The 15,940-nt window shown below is 43.4% G+C and overlaps 1 protein-coding gene across 2 annotated transcripts in view; it reads left to right on the forward strand.

Moving 5' to 3' along the window:
- RAB11FIP1 (RAB11 family interacting protein 1) overlaps positions 1-15,545 on the forward strand; it is a 30,451-nt gene extending 14,906 nt beyond the window's left edge. The window contains exons 2-6 of one of the 2 annotated variants that reach the window (XM_073569025.1): positions 104-543; positions 2,459-3,176; positions 4,301-5,689; positions 8,146-8,239; positions 13,469-15,545. In XM_073569025.1, the coding sequence (XP_073425126.1) occupies positions 104-543; positions 2,459-3,176; positions 4,301-5,689; positions 8,146-8,239; positions 13,469-13,675 (2,848 nt within the window). In that variant the 3' untranslated portion in view covers positions 13,676-15,545. Of the gene's footprint in view, positions 1-103; positions 544-2,458; positions 3,177-4,300; positions 5,690-8,145; positions 8,240-13,465 lie in introns of both variants that reach the window. The other variant, XM_073569024.1, reaches the window with a different exon arrangement.
- Positions 15,546-15,940: the final 395 nt, after the last annotated feature.

A 15,940-nucleotide genomic window follows, 5' to 3' on the forward strand; every position in this document is an offset into this window, starting at 1 on the left:
AAAGCTGTGGCTCCAGCTGATGTCCGTCTAATGTATATGGTCAAGACATGCTATGACTTTCCTGTGACACTGGTTATTTAATTTGGACTTTTTTCTTATCTAGATGGTATCCCCTGAAATCAAAGCCTGGAAAGAAGGAAAAAGAGCGTGGTCAGATTGAAGTGGAAGTAGAGTTCAAAAGGAATAACATGACTGCTAGCATGTTTGACCTGTCGATGAAAGAAAAATCTCGCTCACCCTTTGGGAAACTCAAGGAGAAAATTAAAGGCAAGCGCTCAGATGGGATGCCAGATACGGCTTCAGCCATTGTTCCAAGCTTCAATCAATATGGTGATGACAGTGATGATGAAATGCCTAATGAAGAGAAGAAGAAATCCAAGCTGAAAAACCTATTTTCCAAACCAGGGATGAAGAAAAATTCAATGTCTCAATCCATGTCTGTCTTGCCCACCCTTCCTCCATCTCCATCTCAAAGAACCATTCTTAAACCTGGTGATTTTTCATCAGACTTCAACCAAGCTTCAGGATCTCCAGTGTCTGAGAGTATGTATTGTCCAGCATACAGATATGTCTTTAGTGACTTGTGCTGGTCCTCCTTTGACCAAATCTGTTATCGCTTCTATGAAGATGCTTCTCCTCCAAAGCTTAAGGGGTATTTTCAAGTTTGAAAGGTATCCCAGTGGGATAGGGGATACCCATTGAGCAAGAAGTTATCTGACTGCTGGAACCCCACTAGTCTTGAGAACCAGGACTTTGAAAATCGCTGTGTGGATGGAACTAAAGTCTATCATGTGTGCTACCGCTCTGTTTATTGGCAGCACTTGGAGCGGCTGTGTGCATGATCAACCTCCACTTTATTATCAAGGGACTCTTTAAAGCCCTGGTTTTTGGGATCAGTAGCGGGCCCAGTAGTCAAATTCTGTGCAATCAAGAAGTTGCACCTTTTCCAATGGCTAAGGATTGACTTTAAAACTTAAGAATACCACGTAAGCAAGCTTTGTGCAAAGTTACTTATTCAGACATTGATCAAGCGGGGAATGCTAGACGTTCGTAGCTCTGACACCTGCAGTTATTGTTAAAGGGAATCTGTCACCGGAAATTTGCGGGCTATGTAAATGCCCTGTCTAGTCTAGTCTGATGGGCAGTGTTTGTTCTTCTTTTTCTCCAACCCATCTGTGGCTGCCGTCCGATATTTTCCAGAATTAGAGTAGTTCTCCATATTTCGCGCGTGCACAAAGCAATCTTGCCTAGCACATGCGCAGTATGCTTTGCCCAACTACAGCAAAGCCAAAAAATCATTACAGTGCACCGGCGCATGCACAATGTCGCAGAACACAGCAAAATACTTCCGGGACATAGTGTACCGGTGCATGCGCAGTAATGATTTTCAGCTTTGCCCGCAGTTGGGCACAGCATACTACGCGTGCACGAGGCAAGATTGCTTTGCGCACGCGCGAAATATGGAGGACTACTCTAATTCCGGAAAATATCACGGATGAGGTAGAGAAAGGAAGCACCAGCCATCGGACCAGACAACAGGGCATTTACATGGCCTGCAAGTTTCCGGTGACAGATTCCCTTTAATGCAGCTTTAAACTTTTTTTTTTTTTTTTTTTGCAGTATATTGCATGACAGACCACACACTTTTTTTCCACAAAGCCACTTGTGGGTTTTTTTCGAACAAGCCTCAAACTGGTGAGAAATAAAATGGACGTGGTGCAAAGCATGAAAGCCTGGACTTTTTGAGTAAATTATTTCAGAATTCTGGGGCAATTTGCATAGTTATTATTTTTTCATTTATATAGCGCCATTAATTCCATGGTGCTGTACATGAGAAGGGGGGTTACATACAAAGCTATAAATATCGTTAACTGTAAACAAGTTTCCACAACAAGTTTACAATGACAGACTGGTACAGAGGGGAGAGTTACTCGTCCCCAGTACTTTCATGTTTAGCTCTTGTCCCTTTGGCCATCTTAGGCTAGATTCACATTTGCGGATGGCAGAGGTCTGCGGACTTCCTCAGTGAAGCTCTGCCCACTGCCGCACCACCTCAGGTCAGCTCCATCTACGTCCGCATACTTCTGCATACAGCCTGAGTACCCCATCTTTAACATAGGGTACGCAGGTCGTGCGGATGTATGTGGATGCCTCCGCATGCAACGTTTTGACGATGTGGCGGCCACATCAAATTCCAACATTTTGCGTTCGACACGGGTCGCCGCATCGTCAAAACAACGCTTGCAGAGGCATCCAATGTTAAAGATGGGGTACACAGGCTGTAGGCAGAGCTTCATGGAGGAGGTGTGGCAGTGGGCGGAGCTTCACGGAGGAAGTTCGCAGACGTCCGAGGCTCAGCCATCTGCAAATGTGAACCTAGCCTTTGATGTATTTTGAGTAATTGTGAGGTTTTTAGTAAAGATGTTCATAACCTTTATTTTTTTGTTCTGACTTACAGGAAGGTTTCCAAACTTTCCTACAATTATGACACATAAAAGAACGGCAAGTGCAGACACCAAACAGTGGAACCAGGTCACTTCAGGAAACAAAAAGGAGGGGCTTTCTTTCTTCACTGGCATGAGGTCTAAGAACGATCCGATCACTCGTTCCAATCTGTGTATTAATGGAAACCATGTGTACAATGAAGAGCCTGAACCAAAAAGTGACAGTCCCAAGGACAATTCTCTGACCAACTCCCCACAGATTATGCGCAGAAATCCTATGTATGGATCCGAGGAAAATGTGGCTTTTAAGCCACCCAAGGAAACTCCTAGTGCTTCTAGTACCATTCCTGACCAAGGCATGAGCTCTTCCAGCTCCAACTCTTCTCTGAAATTTGAACATTCACAGGTTGAAGAACCCAAAAACAAAAACCCTCCTGTGTCTTCTGATCTGCCGAAAGAGACCAAGGAAAGCAAAAAAACAGAAGGTTTGAAGTCCTCCCTACTGTCATTAGTCACTGGGAGGAAAGAAATCCCTAAAACTTCAGATGTCGAGCACGTCAATGATGTGCCCATAAAGAAAGAAGAGTCGAAAACAAGCGGCACCCGACAGCCCACAGATATGCAGACTAAAAAGAACTTGTACAATCCATTTGAGGAAGAGTTTGAAGAGGAAAAGAAACAAGAGCCCTTTGCTCCAGAGAGGAATGCAAAAACATCAGCCGTCAAACCCAGGTTAGTTTCTGCTATCATTCATATTTATTAGCTTCCTTTTTGTGGTGTTGATGCTGTGGTGTCCTTTTCTCTGTAATAGTGACACTTGTAAAGCTGGTGAATATATGGGGGTACATCATAACTTTTTGCGCTTAGTATGGTGGGGGTCAATTTTCACCCAATATGGGTATTTGCGCTTAGTTGGCTTAACTTACAGGGACCCTGTCAGTTTAGTTTTAGTCTATCCAGCCATTTTGTTCAGGTAAGTTGTGCCCTTTTATCGAAGTTTCTGGATAATCACATGCTAGTTTGCAGATCTTTTACAAAAGTACTGATCCTCATCCCTCGTGTTGATGAGCCAAGATGAAATGATTCCTTTTTTTTTTTTTTTTTTTTTTTTCCTTTAATAATGTGCCTAAAGGTTATGTGAACACCAGTGAGCCATCTGCTATTTTTCCCTTAATACAGTGAGAATATATATTGTATTGAATGGTGGTGGTTGAGTTTTACTCTTGCCCAGTATGAGAGTTTTCCTCTGTTTTCTCCAGTGCCTGATGTTAATCATTGACACCAGTATGAAGTCACTGGGAGGAAAGCCAGATAACCTGCCCAGCCTGTGCTTCATGCAGTAATAAGGAAGCAGGACTGCTGCTTGTTCTACTGGTTTCTGTTAACCCATTGTTGGGCCTTTAGAAACTGCAGATGAGGCCGAACACTGTTTGGTTTTTAATGAAAATCTCACCACTATCAGCATGATCTGATCAGTCTTTTTAATAAATTAAAGTGACTGACAAAAATGAGTGGAAGTGGATTGTGATTTTTCCACAATTGAACTCATACCTGATCACAGCCTCCAGCCCCCCATTTCTTCAGGCACCCTCTGAAGTGACTGTTATGAATGGGTTGTCCTTAATGCAATGAAAAATAGGTAAAAATATAGGAGTAATCTCAAATGACATCTCCCATGTATGCTAGCCAAAGCCCTAAACCAGGGGTGGGCAACCTATTTTCTACCAAGGGCCATTTGGATAGTTAGATCATCCTTTGGAGGCCGTACAAATTGTGCACTTTATTTTTTGTTTTTAAATGTATTATCTGCGAGTCAACTGACCTGCAGATTTATTTTTATTCTGTCCCCTTTACAGAAAGGACGTGTCTTCAGAGGCTGAAACCAAAGCCAGGCTCTCTTCATCTCTCTCTGGCACTTCTTTTCTTGCTGCTTCTTTCTATGGTGGGCAGGGAACTCCTGAGGCTGACTTATATTATCCAAGTGACCTACCTCGGAGCAATTACCACTCTCATTCACTTGCTAAGGCCTCTTCACCTCCAAGAAGCCCAACATTGAGTGAAGGAAATAAAGAATCAACTGAAAAGCCATCATTGCCTTTATTCTGGAGATCAGGTGCAACCAAACAGTCAGAAAAAATTGAATCTATATCTAAAGAAGTGAATATCGTTACTCCTTTTACTGAAAAAAATAAACCAAAAAAGACTTATGTAAAGAGTCTTCTTGACCAACTTAAAGGCAAGACATCACACACAGATAATGAGGATGTAGTAGATCCAGATTTAGTGAGGGGCATATTGCCTGCACTCTCTGAGACCTCTTTTTATGAAGAACCGCTAGCTCCAACAGAGAGAGACTCGACATCTGCATTTAATGATTATGGGACAAATGATGAGTTTTCTCCACACCTTGGTGGTAAAGACATTAAAGTCGAATCTACTGAAACTACAGAGAAATCCAATGACCATGTAAAGGAAGTGCCAAAGCCGCCCCCAAGAGTACAGTCTGGCCCCAAGAAAGAATCTGAAGACCAGAAACCAGTGCCACCAAAGCCAGCACCCAGAAGTGCCAAACTGAACAAAACTCAGGATCCTGTGCTTGACAGTACAACAACCACTCGCCCTCCTCAACCGAAGAATCATTCATCTGACCAAGTCATGGAAAAAGCTTCTCATGCAAGTACTTCACCTAGTGATGGCTTGGTTAACTCTGGACAGAATTTGACTAAAAATGACCACTACTCTGACGACTACAGTTACAGATCGGATGAGCTTCCAGTCATTCCTGAAAATCCAGAAGGCACCTCAGATGATGAGCAGCTAGATGTTAAAGATGACAAAGTCAAGATGGAAAGTGGTCTACATTCCTCTGTCAAGACAAATTATAACACAATGTATACAGAAGATGGTCCAGTCAAGGAGGATGTATCAGAAAAGACTTCAGCTGACATATTTACCTCTAATGAAAATAAGTCTTCCAAAGTAAGAGCCGAGATGAGTGATTCAACCCACCAGATTTCACCTGATATTCTGTCCTCACAAAACTTTCCTAGTTCTTCCCCTTCAATTTCCATTTCACGTGATATATCTAGTGCTCCTAGTGTAGAGTCACCGACAATCCCAACCATTGACGTTTCTGATAAAGTGGAAGCATCTGGGAAGAAGCTGCTGCGGGCATGGGTTTCACCCTCTGAAACACATCCGATCCCTACAGTGCAGAGTGGTGGAACAGTGTCTTCTCGACAAAGGTGAGAAAACGTTGCTTTTCTTCCTTTTTGGTTAATTTCTTTAATTCTCCATAATACACGATTTACAGATTCAAAACTGGCAAAATCTGCACTTTAAGAATTATGCTTTAATGACCAATCAAATCAGAATTTGATGATAGAAAATGAAGATCTGGAAATTCTAGTCTTTAAAAACTGAATTTTCTAGGAAGAGGGTGGCGTGGGAGAGTGCTCCAAAATAGATGATTCTACAAGTTCCATTTCATGGCTTCTCAATCCACAAGAAGCTGCAGCACATGTGGCTGGACCGCCACTCCCTACTGTTCATCCTCACATTGGTGAGGAAATGGGGACCTCGACTCCCTGTACTAGTGGTTATGGGGCACCTAGCCAGGTCTAAAGCTGTCCATCTTAAAAGAAGCAAATTTGCATATGAAGCTGATCTATACTAGAATTTACAATGTGGCTTTTCAGGGATTTCTGTGCCCTGTGAACCCCCTACTTTAACCTGGATTCTACGCTTAATTGCATCTTCAGAATGCAAAATCAGTTTGCATGTTCAGCTTATTAACTACAGCAATCCTTGATGAGATCACCATTTTTATCTTGGTAATTACAATATGAATGTCTGTGTGCCATGTTGAGCATCAGTGGGACTGAGGGTGGAGGAGGGGATCAAGGAGTATGTCGAGGTGTGTTAGAGGTCATGTTTTGCTTTAAGGTGAAGGAAACTCTGGCAATGGCATTTTCATGCAAGGTTTGTTGGTTGAACCCACTAAGATCTGTGACCAATGTGCCTAGGGGCCTTTTAAAGGGAAGACTTTTTGCCATTAAAATAGTATTAGAGAATTTCTTGGACACAATTTTGCTTTTTCCTACAAAAAAAAGTATCTTCTAGTAATTCCCGTTAAACATGATATTTACTCCAGTAAGTGAATAGAGTAATAAATTGCCCTTGGCCATGAAACGATTACCCCTAATCTGTGTACCATAGGGATATAATTCATGTACTGCGATGGGAGATCTTCTCTGCGGGTATAGCAGATCACATGGCCAAAAAGTATTCCCCCCCCCCCCCCCCCCCGGAAATGACATCCCAGCTTAGTCTATTACCATTGTGTTATCAGCAGTTCTGCAGGAATAACCGGCACAACAGCGAAGGGTTATAAATGCCACCGATTGCTGATTACTGGCTCTGCCCGACCTCCAGAGGGGTCGCTTGTGAGGAGAGCACATTCCAAAGACATACCGATGGGGACTCTAGATTGTGAGCCCCATCGGGGACAGTGGCGATAATGTCTGTAAAGAGCTGTGGAAGTAATGGCGCTATATGTATATGAGTAAAATAAATTAAATGAATAAACACACTGCTGAAGACTGGCCGCTGGGGTAAGTGAGGAGAATGGTGTCCGTTTCCAGCCAACCCTGTATTGTATATGACTCATTGCCATATCTGCTTCTCCATGAATGAAGTCATGTCATTTGCATCTGGTTTTCCTGTGTCATGCTGGAGTCGGATGGTTTCTGGCTTGTATAAATTATTCATAGCATTCCAAACTCAAATTAACCTGTGATTTCCTGATCAATCCGGCGTGCCGGAGTCCGTCCAATTCAATCACAAGCATATAATTAATATGGTGTATCCTAGCAAAGCTGCCATTCCCTCATTCAGGTGTGTTACCAGTACGCTGGATCTGCCGTCTTTCCCTTTTTTTTTTTTTTTTTTTTTTTTTTGTCCATGATTTTGACTTCCATTTTCCTTGTATGTGCAAAGGAAACAAAGACCAAGTTTTTCCTGCCCATTGCACAGTTTGCCAGGACACAGAGGTGTTATCTGTGCTTTTTTTTTTTTTCAGCAGAGATGGTGGTGGGTGAGGTGGGATACGCTTGTCTGGGGGGGACAAAACCGAAACCCAGACATGTGGACAGCCCCACTCACGCTTTACTTGTTGCAAGTACTGGCACACTAAAATCTGAGCATTTTTCTTCATACTATGATTTTCATTCCAAACGGCATTAGTCGTTCTCTGCTCCATAAATCCTCGATTAAAACGTCAACCGTTCTTTCAGAAGAAATTAAATCGGCAGAGACGTGGCATGCTGAGTATGTGAGGCATGAAGAAAAACTCATTAGTGTGCCGGCAGAGCCGGGGGGCACTTTAAGGGCCTACACCCTAGCTGCCGTGTTTTCTGTCAGGTGAGTGGGATCTAGTTGTTCCACTGGCTGGGAATGTGGATTTATTTTTTGTGTGCTTATATTGCCCCAAGTTTAGGGGAATAGATCTGTGAACCCCCTCACACCCCACATTCTGACCTTGGAGACTTCTTTTAAAAATTGTGATGGCGCGCTAAGGAGAATTGTCAGCGAGAGGGAGAGACCTGAGCGCGCTGTAATGGTTGTCGCCACATTCTGCGAAAATCGCTTTTCTCTTTGATATTCAGACTGGTTGTTAATGCGTCATTTTATGTCTCTACAGAACAAATCCGGTGAAACCAATGAACGCACAGAACAAAAATGTTTCCAACTTCCCCCAGCCAATCAAAAGTCATGAGAATGCCTACAACAGCAAGGTAAGGCCATGATGTCCACCTGCAGCGCTGAGCAGCATGATGGTGGATGCAAAGTATGACTATACAAGGAAGCCACAGGCTAACAGGACTAGATGTAACGGGTGTGGTGGCCGCTGTATACAGATTACCGTATTATATCCAAAGTGCAGTTTGTCGTTTTTCCTCTTAATTGTAGTACCGAGAACTGGTCACAATATAGAGAGCGTGTCATCGGAACACCCCACTATAAACTAGCAATGGCAGGTGTTCAATCAAAGCATTATATGGTGCTGGTGAAGGTTGAGAGGTGTAATATCTGAGCCCGTTTGGCATTTCTAAATGGTCAATAAGGCTTAACAGATGAGGGCTTTTACAGTGGTAAATTAAAGCGCCACTCCTGCATTTATTTTCCAGTGCTGTAGTGACGCTTTAGATCTAAGCCCCCTGCCCCCGTTAATATACTTCTGCTCTGGTGTCTTCATTAATTTTTTTTTTTTTTTTTGGTGCTGCTCCTGTTATCCTGTGCAGTCTTGTGAGCGCAGCTTCTGACTGGCCAGAAGTCAGAAGCTACGTCACAAGAGCTCAATGAAAGTCTGAGGCCATACCAAGACACTCGTAGACTTGTAAAGTGACCTCTGCATAGCTCCATGAAACACTGGAGCTGAGGGCAGGTCACTTTTCATCGGAGACACGAGCAGCAGCAACAATGGATGAAAACTCCAGAAGGGGAGTATCAGACTGGGGGCAGAGGACTTATATTTAAAGCACCACTCCAGCGGTGCAATAAAAAACAATGGTGCTTTAAAATGCTGCTTCCAAGTAGCTGAATGAAATTAGTACGTTTAAAAGGATCTGCAAGATATTAACTATACTGTAGGTTGGCTGAAAGGTTGTAAACTTGTCCCTGCTTAAGCAATTTGGAGGACACACAGCCTTTTTAACCCCTTACTGACCGCTGACCGGTAGTTCGTAAGCGGTCAGTATCCATTGCTTTGAGGTGGGCTCCAGCAGTGAGCCCACATCAAAGCCGTGACATGTCAGTTGTTATAAACAGCTGACTTGTGTCCTCAATAGGCGCGAGTGGAATCGTGATCTGCCCACGCCTATTAACTAGTTAAATCCCGCTGTCAAATGCTGACAGTGGGCATTTAACTAGAACTTCCGGCGCGCGGCCAGAAATGAGCACATCGCCGACCCCCTTCACATGATCGGGGGTCAGCAACGCGTTGCTATGACGACCAGAGGTCTCCTAGAGACCTCTATGGTTGTTGATGGCAGATTGCTTTGAGCGCCACCCGTTGGTTGGTGCTCATAGCAATGCTGTGCTTCTGCTACATATAGGTGATCTGAGCATCTCCTCTATGTAGCATAGCCAATCAAGTATGGGCATGGTTCAATAGCCTCCATGAGAGACTAGAAGCATCCCAAAGTTTAAAAAAAAGTGTTTAAGGGGCTAAACAGGTTTTTTTTATTTTTTAAATTTTTAATGTCCAATGCCGGACACAGTCCTTCATCAGACATCTCCCCTGCTTTGAGGGCTCCGGCGCTGAGCCCGCATCAAAGCCGGGACATGTCAGCTGTTATGAACAGCTGACATGTGCCCGCAATAGGCGCGAGCGGAATCGCTGTCCGCCAGCGCCTATTAACTAGTTAAATCCTGCTGTCAAAGCTGACAGCGGGCATTTAAATAGCATTTCCGGCCGCCGGGCCGGAATTGACCTCATCGCCGACCCCCGTCACGTGATCGGGGTCGGCGTCATGTTGCCTGGACAACCAGAGGTCTGAGACCTCTATGGTTGTTCCAGGCATATGGCTTTCAGCGCCACCCGGTGGTTGGTGCTGAAAGCACAGCAGTAAATCTGCTACATATGGGTGACCTGCTCATCACCCATATGTAGCAGAGCCGATCGGGTTGCGCATGCTTCTAGCTTCCTATGAAGGCTATTGAAGCATGCCAAGAGTTTAAAAATAAAAAAAAATTAAAAACCTAAAGGTTCAAATCACCCCTCTTTCGCCCCAATCAAAATAAAACAGTAAAAAAAAAAAAAGCCCACATACACATATTGGGTATCGCCGCGTTCAGAATCGCCCTATCAATAAAAAAAAGCATTAACCCAATCGCTAAACGGCGTAGCAAGAAAAAAATTCAAAATGCCATAATTACGGGTTTTTTGTCACCAAGACATTGCATTAAAATGCAATAACGGGCGATCAAAAGAACGTATCTGCAGAAAAGTGGTATCATTAAAAACGTCAGCCCGACACGGAAAAAATAAGCCCTCACCCGACCCCAGATCATGAAAAATGGAGACGCTACGGGTCTCGGAAAATTGCGCAAATTTATTTTTTTTTTTAGCAAACTTTTTTTGAATTTTTTTTTCACCACTTAGATAAGAGGACATAGACATGTTTGGTGTCTATGAACTCGTAATGACCTGGAGAATCATAATGGCAGGTCAGATTTAGCATCTAGTGAACCTAGCAAAAAACAAGTGTGGGATTGCACTTTTTTGCAATTTCACCGCACTTGGAATTTTTTTCCTGTTTTCGAGTACACGACATGGTAAAACCAATGGTGTCATTTAAAAGTACAACTTGTCCCGCAAAAAGTAAGCCCTCACATGGCCATATAGACAGAAAAATAAAGTTATGGCTCTGGAAAGAAGGGGAGGGAAAAATAAAAATGCAAAACCAAAAATACCCCTGGTCGTTAAGGGGTTAAATTGCCCCAATCAAAATTAAACCATAAAAAATGAAATCAAACCTACACATTTGGAATCGCCCGATCTATCAATAAAAAATTAACCTGATCGCTAAACGGCGTAGCAAGGAAAAAATCAAACCGCCAGAATTACGTTTTTGTTTTTTTTTTGTTTTTTGTTTTTTTTTGTTTTTTTTTTTGCACTTAGATAAAGAACCGAGACATGTTTGGTGTCTATGAACTCGTAATGACCTGGAGAATCACAACGGCAGGTCAGTTTTAGCATTTAGAACCTAGCAAAAAACAAGTGTGGGATTGCACTTTTTTGCAATTTCACCGCACTTGGAATTTTTTTTCCCCTTTTCAAGTACACAACATGGTAAAACTCGTCCCACAAAAATAAGCCCTCACATGGCCATATTGACGGAAAAATAAGTTATGGCTCTGGGAAGAAGGGGAGCAAAAAACGAAAACGCAAAACCGAAAAGCTCCGTCATTAAGGGGTTAAAAGAGAAGACACTGTTGTACTTAATAGGGTTGCCACTACTCTGAGAAGCCTTTCAGAACCCCTGTATTTCCCACAGTAAAAGAATAACCATTATACACTCCTCTGGTGTCGGCGCTGTTCCAGCAGTGTTGGTAATGGCTATCCTGACATTGTCGCATGATCACTTCAGCCAATCAGCGCTGACTTGACTACTCTCCGTAATAAACATCCAGAGGAAGGTAGCGCAGTGGCTGTTCTCCATTCCTTCTGATGTCTTGATTTTGTCAAAAGGCAAGGAGAGCGAAGCCAGTGCTGATGGGACCCAGGGATTGTGACATAAGAATGTCATGTGATCCCCTGGACAGCCAATGCAAGCACAGCTGGAACGGCGCTGGCACCGGAGGACAGTATAATTATTTTACAGGGCAAAAATGTAGGGTTTAAGGAGGAGTTGTCCAAGTTGTGGAAAACTCCTTTTAAAGGGGGTATATCTGGGGAACTTGCTGATTTGTGGGTGTCCCACTATCAGAACCTGCACAGATCAACAGATCGGGAAACTTTCATTTCCGTTATTAGATGGAAGCAGCAGACCAGACTTTTCATCCTTTGGGGCTGCCAGAAAAAAGCAGGGTGTGGAGCTGAGCAGCCCTATAGGCAATGATTGGAGCATCTGTGGAGCGCACTCTGCCGTTACATTATAAAGTGGACATGTTACCTGTTGTGCGGATCCCAGTGGTCAGGCCCCCACCGATCAATAAGCTAACCCCTATTCTGAGGGGAGGTGTGAACTTGTCCCACCAGGCAACACTTTTTAACAAAGAAAATGAATGACGATCAACAAGACAACTGTCGTGGAAAGAAAGCAGCTGTGATTTTTGGCTTGTGAAACCCACAGGAATCTAGTTACTGCCAGGGAAAGTCCATTGTATTGTTCTAGGCATGTGAGGTATCTAGCTGCGGTCAGACCCGGTATTGTGATCTGAGCACAGCCCATGTGTCACGCAAGTGTGGAACTGGCCTAAGGGAGATTGTCAACCAGCCTGTCCTGTGATATTCGCTCCCCGCGTGGCTGCCTGTCACTATTAAGGGAGTTTTACACAGAGATATCGCTAGCAATATCGCTAAAGCGTCACTGACTTTGTGACGCAGCAGCAATATTGCTAGCGATATCGCTATGTGTGATACTTGCCTCCGACCGCTCCCCTGCTGTCTGTCGCTGATCGCGCGAGATCGGCCAGGTCCACTTCCTGCTGGTGCCGATGAGCGACGTGTGGACGCGGGTGGGAGGACATCAGGATCGCTGCATCTGAAAGGTAAGTAGCGACCGCCGACTGCTGCTACATCGCTGGTGAGATCTGCCTGTGTGGCAGCGCACTAGCGACCATTTAGCAATGCACCAATGATCCTGACCGGGTCGTATCGTGGTCGGGATCGCTGGTGCATCGCTAAATGTAAAATTAGATTATTATAGCCCTGGAGACCAATCAGTAACCATTTAATGGCATGTCCTCATGCATAATTAGATTAAAGTTCCTCATTTTCTCTGAAAAGAAAAAACAAATGCTAGATTAACTTCTGCTCTTAATGACTTTTATGGCAGAAACTGATGAAATACTAGTCTCCATCATGGCTGGCAGTGTGCTTTCAGTTAGGTCAATGGCAGACTTGCATCATGTCTGGGATGTCCATCAAGCAGAGCATGTTACCTATGATGTGATTGTAGTCCATATGTGAATCTGTGTGGGTCATAGCCACTAAACTGAATAAAGAGTCTTATTAGCAGTAATTGGCCACTTCTTATTTAGAAAGAACCTTACAACTGCAAATGGGAAGGAAATTACACTTCCACAAAGTTGTGTTTTCCATGTCCCACTGACTTGGGGTAGGTAAAATGTCCACTGGTGCACCAGGCCAATCTCGAGCAGAAATTCACTCCAAAATTAAAACATGTGAGTCTGTGCTGATCTTCCAAAATGGAGTGCATTTATGGCCCTTCCTTATCTTGGTTACCTGCAGCTTCTGTACTTTTTGCTTTAACTAGATCTCTCTTTTTTGACAGAAGTATGACCCCTCAGACCCGGCCTCGGCCTACGCACAGCTCACACACGATGAGCTCATCCAACTGGTACTGAAACAGAAAAACATCATTAGCCAAAAGGATTCACAAGTACGAGAGCTGGAGGATTACATAGACAATCTGCTGGTGCGGGTCATGGAGGCAACACCCAACATCCTGAGAAGCGCCAGTAAGAAGGCCAGCAGGATCTAAGAAAGAGGCACAGAGACATACACCTATGATTGGACTGAGGTGGTTGTATTGCCTATTGGGAGGACAGTATTTGAAGGTTGCATGTAGCAAAGGTTTAAACACTGGATTAATGGTACATAAAGGGGTTCTCCAAATTATTCCTATTCCCTGATTCTCCTCACTTTGCTTCAGAAACTACATTCCCACAGGTATTTAGGTGGTCTTCAGAAGCTCTTGTATATTTAGGAGCCTCCAATTAATGCTGTATTGAGTCTCCCATCTTCTGCATTCTCAGACGCATTCAATGCTATAGAGATGGTGGTCATATTCCTGAGATGGTGCCAGACGGTTGTCACCTGTCACCCTCAGATCTCTAATGGTCTGTTTAATCTAAGCCTATTCATATCTTCCCACTCCCATAAATCTGTCCTCTCTGGAGCTTCCTCCAGTGTATCAGGGTGACTGTACAGCGGGCATGATGCCAAGACATAAGAACGCTCTCAGTAAGTGAGTTCACATGTGGGTATTTATGTGCCTTGTATATAAGGGACTTGTCCTTCTCTGTTCCCCTGCCGTAATGTGCCTGCCTGATTCCAGAGATATAAGTATATAATCATCTATATTTCTACTCTAATATCAAGATTTTATCTAGAAAAGTGTATTTTTCTTGAACGATCAAATTTTATACTGATGTGCACTAATAAAGTGCCGGTACACGGCAGCGAAGGTGCCATCCTGCAAGGACAATCTGTACTGGTAACTTTATTAGACTGTTACAGAGTTTTATTGCTGTGTAGGCAGATTTATTATTTCCAAAACATGAATGTCTAAGTGATCTGTTTTTATCTGTTATTTAATGTCTCATTGTACAATGTATCCTCACTGTGAAGACTGATGTGTGCGAATAACTGGAATGTTCCAGCATGTGATTACTGATACGGTAAAATGATGGCTGCCGGATTAGAAGACTTTTCTTGGATGCCGGTTTATATGACTTCTACTGTATATACCGGGTGCACGTCACTAATGTATGATATATCAAGAGTATATAGCCAGCTTGACAATCGTGGGTCATGGCAGGATTTTCAGTGTAAAAAATGTAGTTCTGAAATTTAAGGCCCCACCAAGAGTAAGATTAGGAATTATCCCTTGTTCCTGACTCCCAGACCCCTTGGATGTGATCCTCAGTATGTCTGGTTGGAAAAGTGTACCGTGCCTTACAATGTACAGCCTCCTTGTACCCTTATGCACAATATCACTACCAATGTGCCTTCTAAGACACGAGCAGACAACAGTGGGAGCCTTTGATCTGTCCTTGTAGTCTTCTTGCATCACTGGCTTTGAGGTTGTCCAGGATTTTTACATGATGACTGATCTATACATGCGGCAGCGGACATGGCACCGTACATATGAGGATTGGCAATCATGTAACCTCCTGGACTCGGGGACCTAACTATAATGGTTGCAGTCACACCAGGACCCTTGAGTTTTTATATGGGACCTCTTTTGGGCCTTCTAAGACCAATTCTATGGACATGATTGGGGCCCATTAGCTTAGACTGCCTGGACTACCTCTTCAAAGGGAACCTATCAGGTCCCCAAACTCTATTGCCTGCAAATCTTGGGTTAGTCTGTAGGTTAACAGCATTTGAGGACACAACTGGTTCCATTTGAGAACTTCACTGAATGATCCGAAAGACACTAAACACCAGACGTATAATACCGAAGTGTGGATCTATTGCTGGTTATAAGTGGCTTCCATATCGACCAGCACCTGCTGGCTCCTCTAGCAGCACTTTATGAAGAAAATACTGATATTATAAGCTGGAATCTTTTTCTAGTGATGTATTTATGCAATTAATAAATAACTATTTTAAAGTTGGGAGACCAATTCCTTGTGTGGCTTTGCTTCATCCTCTTAGTTATACCAGAAGTTGTGTATACCATGCCGGTAAGTGCTGTGCAGTGGCCATACAGTTGTGAATGCCCTGATTTAACTCTTCTATATTGATGTTGTGGTTGCTATTTTTCATAAGAAACCGCAAAAACTGAGAAATGTGATTGAGGGGTAAAGAATGTAAGAATCTCCACTCCAGGAAATCCTTATTGAAAGAAAATGTGACCGTGACCATATAATCCACCATATACACAGCACATATGTATGAAAATGCGTCCTGCTGGTATTTCATATACCATGAAAAACTACAAAAACAGGAAGGAGACACTTGAGCTGGTGTGCAAAATGCCTCTGATAAATCTGGCCAAAGGGTAGAACATAATCCAGTT

Source organism: Dendrobates tinctorius, unplaced genomic scaffold (genome assembly GCF_039654945.1).
Source record: "Dendrobates tinctorius isolate UK_male_01 unplaced genomic scaffold, ASM3965494v1 ptg000022l, whole genome shotgun sequence".
Lineage (NCBI taxonomy): Eukaryota > Metazoa > Chordata > Amphibia > Anura > Dendrobatidae > Dendrobates > Dendrobates tinctorius.